Source organism: Heterodontus francisci, chromosome 15, assembly GCF_036365525.1.
Source record: "Heterodontus francisci isolate sHetFra1 chromosome 15, sHetFra1.hap1, whole genome shotgun sequence".
NCBI lineage: Eukaryota > Metazoa > Chordata > Chondrichthyes > Heterodontiformes > Heterodontidae > Heterodontus > Heterodontus francisci.
Genome location: NC_090385.1, coordinates 47625653 through 47640840, shown reverse-complemented (window position 1 = coordinate 47640840; position 15188 = coordinate 47625653). Strand labels below are relative to the sequence as shown.

Here is a 15188-nt window from a genome sequence, read left to right as displayed (position 1 = left end):
TTCAGGTTTACTACTATTTCTGGCAACTTTATAGGCCATTTCTGTTAATCTTATACAATCCTTAACTTACTTTGTTATCCACGGTTGACTGCCTTTTCTTTTGGGGTTTTTGTGCCTTGAAGGGATGTACAGTTGCTGTAAACTATGTAATAATTCTTTAAAGACTATTCATTGCTTAAATGCGGTCATACCTTTTTATGTATTTTCCCAATCCACCTCAGCCAATTTGCCCCTCATACCTTCATAATTTCCTTTTTCAAATTTAACACCCTGGCTTCAGATTGAATTACCTCACTTTCAAACATAAAGTAACATTCTATCATATTATGGTCACTCATCCCTAAAGGTTCTTCTCCAAGAAGATTATTAATTAGCCCATTCTCATTACACAATACTGGATCGAAAATAGCCTGTACTATAGTCAGTTCCTCAACATACTGCTCTCAAAAACCATCCCTAACACACTCCAGCAACTCATCCTCCACAGCATTAGTGCTCATTAGGTTTACCCAGTCTATGTGCATATTGAAGTCACCTATGATTACTGTATTACCCATGCCACATGCTTCTCTAATCTCCTGATTAATGCCATGCCCCACACTACCACTACTGTTTGGTGGCCTATAAACAACTCCTACCAATATTTGTTGCCCCTTGCTGTTTCTTAGCTCCATCCAAACAGATTCCACATTTTGTTCTTCCAATCTGAGATCCTCCCTTACTAATGTACTGATCCCATCCCTTACTATCAGCATAACACCACCTCCTTTTCCTTTTTGCCTGTCCTTCCTAAATATCGAATATCCATGAATATTCAGTTCCTAGTCTTGGTTACCCTGTAGCCACCTTTCCGTTATGGCAATTAGATCATACCCATTTACCTCAACTTGTGCCTTTAAATCATCTGCCTTGTTGTGAATTCTGTGTGCATTCAGGTAGAGTGCCCTTAACCATGTCTACTTGACATTATTCTGCATTTGAAGCCTAGTTGATGCTCGCCTTCTTATATCACTTGTTACTTTTCGACCTCCTGTTACCAGCTTTGTTTCCTTCCAATTTGAGCTACCCCTTAGGTTCCCATCCCCCTGAGCGTTCATAAGTTAAAGGGAAAACCTAACCAGTCAATTAGCAGTGTTTGTAAAACTTTAGCACAGATTTGTGTACAAAGTAGAGAATACCTCAAATTGCGTGTTGATGTGAAAAAACCTGTATAAAAGCCAAAAACAACTGGCTGAGCGAAAGAGCTGAAGAAGCAGGGAAAGCTTTCAAGAATGGTAGCACCATGTAAGTATATTCACCAGTCAAGATCATATGCTGGAAAGAAATATGTAAACCCAGGAATAGGTATCAAGGATGAAAACGGGGCACTTGTTATATGATGAGGACAAGATCAGGCTGAGATGGGAAAATTACTGTAGGAAACTGAAGAAGAACCAGAAAAGATAAACAACAAAGTTTGGAAGTTAAAAGAAGAAGAACTGGAACCTGGATTACTGAAAGATGAGATAAGAAAAGTTATAAAGAACATGGAGTGGAAAGGCAGAAGGACAAGATCAGATACGAGCGGGAGGTGATGCGGTAGTGGACGCAATGAAAGAAGTTATTGATGATATATGGACAACGGGTAAATGGGCTGGCAAGTGAACTATATCTGAGATGCTCACAATGCCCAAGATAGCAGGCACACAGGACTTGCCAAAACATCATATGCTAAGTTTCATCAGTCATGCATCTAAAGTGCTACTTGATATCATCTGGTAGAGTCACCCCCACTGTGTGAACAGAAAAGTGGCAGAGGAGCAGTTTGGCTTCATTCCAGGAAAGGGTACAACTGGTGCTATGCTCAGAAATCTCATGGAGAAATGCGAAAACAAGCAGGAAGAGCAGATTTGGCTCATGTTCATCGACTATGCCAAAGCTTTCAACACTGTCCAGCATGATGCTCTATGGAAGACAATTATAGGCTTTGATGTACCCAAACATCGTATGTGGCTAATACAAGGGCTGTACAGAAATGCCTCACAAGTCATCAGAGTTGGTGATGAGCATACAATCCAATTCCAGTTGAGATGGGAATCAGGCAGGTCACCCATGCTGTTTAATGTTGTGGGATAGAAGATAATGAGGATGGTGCAGGAAGAGAGTTACCAGAGAGAAGTGGCTGCATCACAGGAGGTCGTAGAATATGGAATCTCAGTATTCAAATAACGCCACAGTCATAGCCAGAACAAAAGAGGAGCTGGAGACTATGGCAGGCCTAGTCAAAAGACACAAAATCTTTTGGATTGAATAAAAATGATGCAAAGACCAACGTTATGGCTCTAAATGTCAGTGGCAAAGTCAAGTACCTTGGCTTGATGATAAACACCAAAGTTACATCCAAAAATGAAATCTAAGTTAGATTAGCTATGGCAAGAAGTGTGACCAGTGACTTAAGTAGCATCTGGAAGTCCAAAAGCATCAGCATGAAGTTGAAAAAATGTCTAGTATAGTCACTAGTGTGGAGTGTTGGACTCTGAAGAGGATGAGAGGAGGATAACAACTTATGAAATGTGGGTATGGCAGAGGATGTTCACAATCAGCTGGATGGACAAAAAGACAAATGAGTGGGTTAAATCAAGAGTAGAAGTTCAAGAATCTAAAGGGTTGCTAAGTACAATTAGAGAGAGAAAGATAGCCAAGTATGGACATCAGAAACAAAGACTCAACAGCTTTGTCTTGGCGACAATTGAAGCAGAAATTGAGGGAAAAAACAGAAGAGGAAGAGGAAAAATTGGATGTGTGGACGACATTGAGACGTGGGCTGAAGGAGGCTTGAAGAAAGCCAGAGAAGTTGCAAGATGATGCCAACGGCCCCACCAAGGCTATGGTGACAACAAACGAACGAGCACAGATTTACGAATAATTTTTCAAGATCATGTTCTGGTGTTTAAAATTTACTTCATCCTTCATAATTACATGATGTACTAACTCTATTAAATGCTGAAATATTGGAATGCTGAGCTCATTTTGGTGATTTTATATAAATGCATTGGTCCACCGTCTTGATGGTAATCAGAAGTAAACAAAGGGAAAACTATTGTTTCTACACATTTGAAGTGGCCTGGAAGCATTTGCATTCATTACAGATCATTAACAGGGTTATAATTACATGCTTCCTTGTCAAAAAAAATTTCAGACTTTTGTCTTCGGCCTCTAATTTTCAGACCTTTTGACTTTGGCCATTCTCACCCCTGATTTTGGGAATTGTATATATTCATGTAGTTGAGGAGCTCAGAAGTGCTATTCATGACTGTTCAAGTAGTGATGAGAGCAATAAAGGATTTTTGCAAAGGTATTGACTACAGATTTAAGGTAATTTGACAAAAGAGCAATGGCGACATGAGGAAAAACGTTTTCTCGCAGTGAGTGGCTTGGATCTGAATTGCACAGCATGAGAGTTTGGTGGAGGCAGGTTCAATTAAGGCAATCAAGAAGGAATTGGATTATTACCTAAAAAGGAAGAATGTGCAGGGTTATGGGGAGAGGCGCTAGGTGAATTGTTGCTTCAGAGAGCCAGCACAAACACAACAGGCCAAATGGCCGCCTCCTGTGATTCTGAGCAGTAGTGAACTGCATAGGATATTGGAGGGATTTAAGTGACGGTGTCACTAATGAAAGCTAGTTTTATGGTTCTCATAGTCATAGAGCACCGAAACAGGCCCTTCAGCCCACCATGTCTGTGCCGACCAACAAACACTCATTTATACTAATCCTACATTAATCCCATATTCCCTACCACATCTCCACCATTCTCCTACCACCTACCTACACTAGAGGCAATTTACAATGGCCAATTTACCTATCAACCTGTAAGTCTTTGGCTGTGGGAGGAAACCAGAGCACCCGGCAGAAACCCACATAGTCACAGGGAAAACTTGCAAACTCCACACAGGCAGTACCCAGAACTGAACCCAGGTCACTGGAGCTGTGAGGCTGCAGTGCTAACCACTACACCATATAATGTGTGGGTAGCTGATCAGACTCCGAACTTGTTACCAGTTCAACCTGCTTCTCTTCTTCAACCTTCTCCATGGTAATGTCCCTTTGCAGAATAAAGTTGTCTCGCACACAACAGGCTACAGTAATCTTCAAGACTTTGCCTGGACTAGATCAGTGGGCAGTCCCAAATCTGTCAGTATATTGGAACCTTTACTTAAGCATCTGAAGTTATGCTCCACCAAGACACAAATGGCTGTTTGCACTTTGTATCTCTCAATGTGTTAGGCATTGCTTATATGTTTTTCAAAGGATCAGTAGCTAGAACAACAGTGAATAACCATTGTTTTCCCCAGCAGACATGCATCCAGTATTCCTGGCAATTTCGATAATGGTGACTTCATTGCTGCAAAATAAATGAATTGAGAGCTACCAGTCTAACAAGCTGTGGTCATAAATCTTATTCATATCGATGTGTGGATACCCTTTCTATCCATAAAGTGGATGGCATTAATGTTAGGCCACATGAATGCCATCAGTAATACCCTGCACTTCAGTGAGTTTAGCCAGGCATTAAAAGTGCAGGGCATATTTGATTGGTTGGCTGTTTTCCATAGGGAAATTTATGAAGTTTTTTGTTTGAGAAAACAAGGCTGTAATCTGCATTTGTGTACTTAGGAATTGCAGGTTTGGAGAATTGGTACATGCCTTTTGCTGTTGCTTGGAAATAAAAAATCAAAGAAGCCTGTACCTTGATAGTCATCCCTGTCCTAGATGTGGGTTCCAAGTCTGGACAGGAGAAGGCACAATTCCATCGCAACCTACTTTGGGAATCATTATTTCAAAGAACAAAGAACAGTACAGCACAGGAACAGGCCATTCGGCCCTCCAAGCCTGCGCTGATCTTGATGCCTGCCTAAACTAAAACCTTCTGCACTTCCGGGGTCCATATCCCTCTATTCCCATCCTATTCATGTATTTGTCAAGATGCCTCTTAAACGTCGCTATTGTACCTGCTTCCACCACCTCCCGCGGCAGCAAGTTCCAGGCACTCACCACCCTCTGTGTAAAGAACTTGCCTCGCACATCCCCTCTAAACTTTGCCCCTCTCACCTTAAACCTATGTCCCCTAGTAACTGACTCTTCCACCCTGGGAAAAAGCTTCTAACTATCTACTCTGTCCATTCCGCTCATAACTTTGTAAACCTCTATCATGTCGCCCCTCCACCTCCGTCGTTCCAGTGAAAACAATCCAAGTTTATCCAACCTCTCCTCATAGCTAATGCCCTCCAGACCAGGCAACATCCTGGTAAACCTCTTCTGTACCCTCTCCAAAGCCTCCACGTCCTTCTGGTAGTGTGGCGACATTTCCTGTCCTGTTTTGTCAGATACAGCTAAATAAATTGTCCTTCACCGATATAAATGGTGATGTCATAAGAACAGATCCTTATTGATTGCCTACAGTATAAATAAGGGTCCATTTCAAATCTCCCCTGATTTGCCTCCAAAACCTGTAGGTATGAAGGATGCCCAGTGAAACAACCGGCCCTTAATTTGCAGGATCTACCGGTTAGACCGCACAATGTTATTGCCTGCCATCCAATTGCAGACATCTTCCTGTTCTACGCTGCCTTTTCAGACAAAAGCAAAACATATATTGATTGTCTGACATTGGCTGTATGGAATTTACTAATCTCCATCTGTGAAGTTACATTCTGTAGGGTTTGTGACGATAGAATGTGCAGATCATGGAAGGAATTGGCTGTAGGTTGCCCTAGACATTTTGCAAAAAAAGGTGGTGGTGGTGAAAAGTACACAATGTATTGTGGTGGACACCCATGGGAAAGTGGGGAGAAGTGAAGGAGTGCTTGGACAAGAAGGAAAGTTTACTTTTTATTCATTCTTGGGATAGGGGTGTCACTGCCAAGGCCAATATTTATTGCCCATCCCTAATTGCCCTTGAGAAGGTTTATGGTGAGCCACCTTTTTGCAGTCCATGTTGTATAGGTACACACACAGTGCTGTTAGGGAGGGAGTTCCAGGATCTTGACCCAGTGACAGTGAAGCAATGGCGATTCGGTTTCAAGTCAGGATGGTGTGTGACTTGGAGGGGAACTTGCAGGTGGTGGTGTTCCAATGTGTCTGCTGCCTTGACCTTTCCGCGAATTTGGAAGGTGCTGTCACAGTAGCCTTGGCGAGTTGCTGCAGTGTATGTTGTAGGTGGAGGGAGTAAATGTTTAAGGTGGTGGATGGGGTGCTGATCATATGGACTGCTTTGTCTTGGAGGTGTCGAGCTTCTTGAGTGTTGTTGGAGCTGCACTCATCCAGGCAAGTGGAAAGTATTCCATTACACTCCTGACTTGGGCTTTGTCGATGGTGGACAGACTTTGGGGACTCAGGAGGTGAGTTGCTCGCCACAGAATTCCTAGCCTCTGACCTGCTCTTGTAACCACAGTATTTACATGGCTAGTCCAGTTAATTTTCTGGTCAGTGGTAACCCCAGAATGTTGATGGTGGGGAATTCAGTGATGGTAATGCCGTTGAACATCATGGAGTGATGGTTAGAGTCTCTCTTGTTGGAAATTGCCATTGTCTGGCACGTGTGTGGCATGAATGTTATTTGCCATTTATCAGCCTGAATGTTGTCCATGTCTTGCTGTATGTGGGCACGGACAATTTCAGTATCTGAGGAGTCGCGTATGGTACAGAGCACTGTGCAATCATCAGTAAACATCCCCACTTCTGACCTTATGATTGAAGGAAGGTCAGTGATGAAGGAGATGAAGAAGGTTGGGCCTAGGACACTACTCTGAGGAACTCCTGCAGCAATGTCTTGGGGCTGAGATGATTGGCCTCCAACAATCTGGATGTCAAGGGATATAGAGGATTGGATAAGGAAAAAAAAGGAGGCTTATGGAAGGTTCAGAGGGCTGAAAACAGCAGAGGCCCTAGAGGAGAATAGAAAGTGTAGGGGGGGTACTTAAAAAAGTAATTAGGAGAGCAAAGAGGGGGCATGAAAAAACATTGCCGGGCAAGATAAAGGAAAATCCCAAGGTGTTTTATAAGTATATTAAGGGCAAGAGGATAACCAGGGAAAGAGTGGAGCCCATTAAGGACCAAAGTGGCAATCTGTGTGTGGAGCCGGAGGACATAGGTGAGGTTTTAAATGATTACTTTTCATCTGTGTTCACAATGGAGAAGGATGATGTAGGTGTAGGGATTAGGGAGGGGGATTGTGATATACTTGAACAAATTAGCATTGAAAGGGAGGAGGTATTCGTGGTTTTAGTGGGCTTAAAAGTGAAAAAACCCCAGGCCCAGATGAGATGTATCCCAGGCTGTTATGAGAGGCAAGGGAGGAGATAGCAGGGGCTCTGACACGCATTTTCAAATCCTCTCTGGCCACAGGAGAAGTGCCAGAGGACTGGAGGACAGCGAATGTGGTACCATTATTCAAGAAGGGTAGTAGGGATAAAGCAGGTAATTACAGGCCAGTGAGTCTAACATCAGAGGTAGGGAAATGATTGTAAAACATTCTGAGGGACAGGATTAATCAAAGATAGTCAGCATGGCTTTGTCAGGGGGAGATCATGTCTCACAAATTTGATTGAATTTTTTGAGGCGGTGACTGGATGTGTAGATGAGGGTAAAGCAGTTGATATCGTCTACATGGACTTCAGTAAGGCTTTTGATAAGGTCCCGCATGGGAGATTGGTCAAGAAGGTAAGAGTCCATGGGATCCAGGGCAATTTGGCAAATTAGATCCAAAATTGGCTTAGTGGCAGGAGGCAAAAGGTGATAGTCGAAGGTTGTATTTGCGATTAGAAACCTGTGACTAGTGGTGTACCTCAGTGATTGATGCTGGGACCCTTGCTGTTGTAGTGTACATTAATGATTTAGACGTGAATGTAGGAGGTATGATCAGTAAGTTCGCAGATGACACAAAAATTGGTCGTAAATAGTGAGGAGGAAAGTGTTAGATTACAGGATAATATAGATGGGCTGGTTAGATGGGCTGGTAAGATGGGCAGAGCAGTGGCAAATAGAATTTAATCCTGAGAAATGTGAGATGATGCATTTTTGGAGGACTAACAAGGCAAGGGAATATACAATGGATGGTAGGATCCTAGGAAGTACAGAGGATCAGAGGGACCTTGGTGTACTTGTCCATAGATCACTGAGGGCAGCAGCACAGGTAGATAAGGTGGTTAGGAAGGCATATGGAATACTTGTCTTTATTAGCTGAGGCATAGAATATAAGAGCAGGGAGGTTCTGATGGAGCTGTATAAAACGCTAGTTAGGCCACAGCTGGAGTACTGTGTACAGTTCTGGTCGCCACACTATAGGAAGGATGTGATTGCACTGGAGAGGGTGCAGAGGAGATTCACCAGGATGTTGCCTGGGTTGGAGCATTTCAGCTATGAAGAGACGGGATAGGCTAGGGTTGATTTCCTTAGAGCAGAGAAGGCGGAGGGGGGACCTGATTGAGGTATACAAAATTACGAGGGGCATAGATAAGAAGAATCTTTTTCCCTTAGCGCAGGTGTCAATAACCAGGGAGCATAGATTTAAGGTAAGGGGCAGGAGGTTTAGAGGGGATTTGAGGAAAAAAATTTTCACCCAGAGGGTGGTTGGAATCTGGAACGCACTGCCTGAAGGGGTGCTAGAGGCAGGAAGCCTCACAACATTTAAGAAGTATTTATAAGAGCTCTTGAAATGCCATTGCATACAAGGCTACGGGATAAGTTCTGGAAAATGGGATTAGAATAAATAAGCTTGATGGTCGGCGTAGACATGGTGGGCCGAAGGGCCTGTTTCTGTGCTGTATAACTCTGACTCTAACCACAACCATCTTCCTGTCTGCTAGGTATGACTCCAACCAGTGGAGCTTTTTGCCCCCAATTCCCATTGACTTCATTTTTGCTAGGGCACCTTGAAGCCCCACTCAGTCAAATGGTGCCTTGATGTCAAGGACAATCATTCTCACCTCACCTCTTGATGGCACTGTCAACAACACCTTGAATCACTTTGCTGACAATTGAGAGTAGACTGATGGTGTGGTAATTGGCCGGATTGGATTTGTCCTGCTTTTTGTGTACAGACATACCAGGGCAATTTTCCACATTGTTGGATAGATGCCTGTGTTGTAGTTTTACTGGAACAGCTTGGCTAAGGGTGCAGCTAGTTCTGGAGCACATGTCATCAGTACTACAGCTGGGATGTTGTCAGGGCCAATAGCCTTTGCTGTATCTAATGCCTTTAGCCGTTTCTTGATCTCATGTAGAGTGAATCAAATTTTCTGAAGACTAGCATCAGTGATGGTGGGGACCTCAGGAGGAGGCCGAAATGGATGGTGCCAGGACTATGTGCTACAGTATCTAACTTTGAGCACCCACCTTGGCACTCCAGGTGAAGTTCTTGAATTTTCTCATTGCATTACAGCAGAGAAAAAGAATGTTGAGCACGATTTTCTTTTATCCTTGTCAAAGACTACCCCAAGACTTTAGACATCTCCACAACTTCCAAAGGAACAACGTAAAAGATGCAGCTTTGAGATTTTTAGGACATGGAGCCAAACTTTAAACATCAAGCAAGTAGCCAAATCTCCCAAAGCAGCACTGTACGTTTAAGGTTTTGTAGATTTTGAAGGCCTGCAGTAGCCCTCACACTTCCTCTCCAGAATGGATGTGTCTTAAGTTCTAGACACAAGGAATGACTAGCCCACAATATTTAAATGACCTGAAGGTGGAAAAGTGGGCATATATGGATCTTTTCAGGAAGGGTGTTCTTCGGGTGCATTCTGCTCAACTTACAGTTTTAAGGGCTGAGGGATGTGAGGGCTTGATGAGCAAATTTGGCTCCACTATGTCTTAGGTTATCTGTTTTGTGTGTGTAGCAGGAGGAATACCCGGAGGTGGAGATCCTGTGGCTGCTGACTCGAGCTTGGAACACTGGGGCTTCCTTGTACAGTTTAGGGAAATACACTGAGGCAGAACGGTGGTGTGGGCTTGGAATGCGTTTCCTCAAACATCTGGGATCTCTCAAGGCCAGCTATGAAAACCAGGTAAGACAGCATCACAGTAAGAATCACTCACTTACAAACTAAATTATAAAACACCTTTCTTCATTAGTTATAAGCTTTGATACATAAAAATTTGCATTCATATAGTGCCTTTAATGCAGAAAAAAATTCCAAGGCACTTCACAGGCGTAATTAAAAAAAAAGATGCCAAGCCAAAGAAGGAGATAAGAGCAGGAGTGATCAAAAGCTTGGTCAAAGGGGTAGGTTTTAAAGAACCTCTAATGGAGGACAGGAAGGTTGAGAGGCAGAAGAGTTTAGGAAGGAAGTTCCAGAGAATGGGGTGCAAGTGGCTGAAGGCATGGTTGTCAGTAGTCACTAGCAAGTGTTACGACTGAGGTGGGAGGAGAGCACTGTCTTTTCTAGTTCCACTTCTCCACAGGTCACAACATCTATTTAGTGTTTATCCGGAGTCGGGGAGGGATGGCCATTCCTGGCAATGACTTCAGCTGCCTGTGTGCAGGCAATGACGCCATTTTTAAAGGGCTTTGAGCCCGACCGTTCAATTTCAATGTTTAAAGAAACGCTTAATAAAAGAGTGAAGTACATTAATTTTGCCCCACTCCCACCCCCCCCAATAACCATAGAATTAATAGCTTGCCCCCCACCCAAAACACATATCTTGACCATCTGACCTTCCCACCCCACAGTGCATAAACTTTAACCTAAAACCCTTCCCACCATCCCCTACACCAATGATGTCTCTTTGACCCCGATTCCCCCCCTCCCCTCAACACTGAGAAACTTACCTCCTCCCCTTTCCCAACCAGTGTTCTGCCTCATTTCCCCAGAAGGGGATCTGAAGGCACGGGGGTGCCAGCCAGCGGCACGAAGATTACACTGGGACAGATGATGGGAGCGTAAGTGTAATAAATTAATTGATTTTAACTTATTTAAATAGCGTTCCCGTCGCTGAGTTGCGGGGGAGCCTCCACGAGGCCTCGCCGCCGCCGCCGGCAGTATCGGGCCAGGCCCTCCCGGAGTCGAGGTGCATGGCGGCCCTTTCCTGGAGGTATTTTCCAGCTCTCCCCCCCTCCCCCCCCCCCACCCCAACCCCCACCACCCCCGACACGACCCCTGATATCAGGCAGTCTGTAAAAGTCAGCCTTTTGTGTCTGTGGGTGATATGCTGAAGACTTTAACTGTGTTATTACCCAAATTATCCATAACTTCCTGAAAAATTTTTAACATAAAATTGGAACCTTGATCCAACTGAATCATTAATCCATATCTAGTGAAGAACTGGGTTAACTTCTCTACCGCTACTTCAGCAGAAATTGTTCTCAAGGGAATGGCCTCTGGGGACTGAGTAGCCATATCCATGATAGTGAGTATATGTTGGTGTCCCACTTTTGTTTTTGGTAAATGTCCGACGCAGTCTAACAACACTCGACTAAATGGTTACCCAAAGACTGGGAGGGGAATTAGAGGTGCTGATTTTATGTCAAGAAGCAGTTTTCCCACAATCTGGCACGTAGGGGCACATTTTACAAAACTGCACCACGTCCTTGGAAAGACCTGGTCAGTAAAAATGTCCACTTATACGTGATTGGGTCTTCCAGATCCCTATATGTCCTGCTAAAGGAATTTCATGGGCTATCCTCAATATTTCCCGGCAATACTTGGACTACTGATGAACTACCATCCATTCTTTGTCTACATGTCTGTGAGGAGGTCTCCACTTCCTCATCAGAATCCCATTTTCAATATAGTAGCCTTGCGGAATTCCCTTTGCTTCAGCTTCAGTTAGAGCCAATTGCACCACTTTTACTCTGGATCGGCTTGCTGAGCCTTGATCAGAGAAGACTCACTGAACAATTCCTTCAGATTATCCAAATCCCCAAAGAAAGTTTCAGATGTTCGGCTGTCGGTCTGTGGTACCAATTTTACCTCTGATAATGGAACTTGTTTAGCGATTGCTCGGGTCACTACACATCAAGGAAACATTCCTGGAACCTTTTCCTGCAACTGTTCTGTCTCTTTAACTTCATTGTTTTACTTGATTACTGGAGAAGCTACTACCTTTGCTCCAGCCAAATCATTCCCCAGGAGTAGGTCAACTCCTCTACAGGCAAACTATGGACAACTCCTACAGTTACCATTCCAGACGTTAGGTCAAACTGCAGGTGCACCCGATACAAAGGTACGGGTTCTATTCCCTGCCAATACTGTTCTCTAAAACCTGGCATTCAATGTGCTCTCTGCTGGAAAAGTTATGCCTTTCCCCAGCAAAAGAGTTTGGGTGACTCCTGTATCCCTCAGTATCGCTATCGGTTTACCTGTCTCACTTGAGGGATAAGGAGTTACTTTTCCTTTTGACAAGAATTCCCTATAACTCAGGTATCTTGTTCACGTCCCCCACATTCACAGTGGTTTTTTTTACTTGGTCTTAGAGCTGCAGTCAGAGCTACAGCCTGACCTGTCGTACTCTTGGTTAGGGCCCCTTTCTCTGCATTGGCATTGTGCACTCAATAAGTCTCATGGCAACCTCCAACATTCTGAACGAAGGTGACCCACCTTGTGGCAATGGGAACACTTAGGCTTTCTGACCTCACTTCCATCCTCAGCACCTTCCTTTCTGGCCTGAGGAGATCCTTGGGTGTTTCCAGTTGTCCTTTCTTGTCCCCGGCTACTTGCCTTCCTTTCACCCTCCCACTTTCTATCCTTCTCAGGTTTGTGGGGATGACGGACAAAGGGTTTGGGCTTGTAGACAAGCTCGTAATCATCAGCAATTTCCTTTGCCTGTCTGGCTGTTGAAATCTTCTGGTTGTCTACATGGGTTCTTACTAACAGAGGGAGTGAATTTTTAAATTCTTCCAGGAGAATTATTTCCCTAAAATTTTCATATATGGCCTCTACCTTTAGTGCCCGCATGCAACAATCAAAATTAATTTGCTTTACCCTCTCAAATTCTATATGTCTGCCCAGGCTGTTTCCGGAGGTTCCGAAATTCCTGCTGGTTATCTTCATGAACAACTCAGAAGCAGCGAGAATAGCCTTTTTTGCCATCTCATAATCTGCAGAAGCCTCCTCAGAAAGCACGGCATAAACCTCATGAACTCTGTCCATCAACCTGCTTTGCATAAGCAGTGTCTGGCTTTCCTTCGACCACTTCATCTGTCTGGCTATCTTTTCAAAAGAAATGAAAAAGTCTCTACGTCCCTTTCCTCAAATTTCGGGAGGGCTTGTACAAATTTAAACAGCTCTGCACTTGGTCCTAGGCTGGAGTCAGATCTTTCCCCACCAAAATTTTCATGCAGTCAAGACCATCCCTTCGGCTTAGTTCCATCTTTTTAAATTCGAATTCCCTTCCTTCTCTTTCACTTTCTCTTTGAAATTCAAGCTTAAGTATTTCCAATTCTATTGCTTTTTCTTTTTCTTTGTCAAGTTCAAGCTGCCTCATCTGCAACTGGATTTTAGTTAATTCAACTGTACTACCATGTGGTTTGCCGCCTTCTAATCGCAAATGCTGTGCTATTACTGCAATTATGTCTGCTTTCTTAGCTCCTGGTTTTAACTCTTAACACCAGCAATTCTGTCAAATCCTTTAGCCTATAGCCTTGGTTAAGTTTCTCAAATCACTCAGGGATACGCCCTCCTTCCCCAGAAAGGGTAACAAATGACAAAGATATTCCGGTAGTGTAAAGTTTACTCTAATGCACAAGAAACCCGCCTTTTTTCCTTTTCCTCTTTTCAATTAGTATCACCTCATTTACAATTACATGTCATTGGTTTTGGGTATCCCAGACGATGAGCCCCGACTTATATGTTACGACTGAGTCGGGCAGAGTGCACTGTCTTTTCTTCACAGGTCACAATATCTATTTCAGTGTTTACCAGGTTACCGATACAGCCAATCATACAGTCTATTTTTTTTTTTATCCCAGAACACAATACACCAACCAGATTTCTTTAATAAACAACAAAATTATCAGTTTATTATAAAACAAGACTTAACCAGTAATGAAGCAAAGCATTAACATACTGATTAAAATATGAAAATTCCCTTTTTAACAATTCCCCAACTACACACACACACACACACTGGAAAAAATACAGAAATTAATTCTGCAGAGGTCTGTTACAAAAGAAGACAAAAAAAACTACTTTGGCCAAATACTTGCTAATTCTTGACAAAAAAAGAAAGAAGATATGGAAGGAAGTCTGTTGTCCCTTTTTTGGTCCGGCATTTGGATATACAGAGACAGGTCACTAGGATTGATTCAGAAGCAATCCGTTCTGGAGATGTCGAGAATTATCCTTGTAGGCTTTCTAGGAGAAATGTGACATCAGGGTTTTTTCCCCACACTGGATCCTGGTAGGATTTCTTCAGAAAGGTAGAGAAGGAGGTGAGCCGGGTGATTTCTTTTCTCCTTGGCAGGAAAACACCAAATGTCTTCAAATAGTTCATACCACACTTAAAACTGAAAACAATGTTCAAACCCCAAACAATGTGTTGACCTCCGTAAACCTTGACATGTGGCTTCTCTGTAACCATTTTTTTCCAGGTCACCAAGGGTTCTGCTGTTTTCTGAGTGTAGATCACAGGTGGTTTTCAAACAACATCTTGTCTTGTCGGTGAACTTGGTAAAAAAAAACACATCCATGGAATCTTTTCAGTTTTAACGCAAGTTCTCTCAAAAAAATTAAAAGAAATGGAAGCATTTTTGAAACACAAGGCAGTATTTATTGTCCATTGCTAGTTACCTTGAAGACATTGAGACAAGCACATAGTGTGGACTGGAGTCACATATGTATGCCAGATCTGATAAGGTGACAGATTCCTTCTCTGGATATTAGTGAACTAGTTGGGTTTTATCACGATATGGCAATATTCATGGTTGCCCACAAGTTAACAGATATCCTTCATTTTTGATTTGATTTGAACTCTCAACTTCTCGGCTGCTCATCCAGTACCATAATCACCGGGCTACCATATCCTGTAAAAGTCTTCATTCTCATTTACACACCCCACCATGACCTTGTCCCAACTACCCATTGAAGTCAATGGCAAAGATTATAACAATTTTGCATCCTCCAAGCCTCAAATGTTTCCTCAAAACCTTTCTATTTAGCCATGTCTTTGGTCACTTCCACTAACTGTTCTACTTGCTCCATCTGCATTCTTCA

The 15188-nt window shown here is 43.2% G+C and overlaps 1 protein-coding gene across 1 annotated transcript in view; it reads left to right on the top strand.

Annotated features, from left to right (window-relative positions):
• tex11 (testis expressed 11) overlaps positions 1 to 10396 on the top strand; it is a 245081-nt gene extending 234685 nt beyond the window's left edge. Inside the window, exons 28-29 of the mRNA XM_068046993.1 lie at positions 9876 to 10043; positions 10163 to 10396. Of these exons, the coding sequence (XP_067903094.1) occupies positions 9876 to 10043; positions 10163 to 10396 (402 nt within the window). The remainder of the gene's footprint in view (positions 1 to 9875; positions 10044 to 10162) is intronic.
• Positions 10397 to 15188: the final 4792 nt, after the last annotated feature.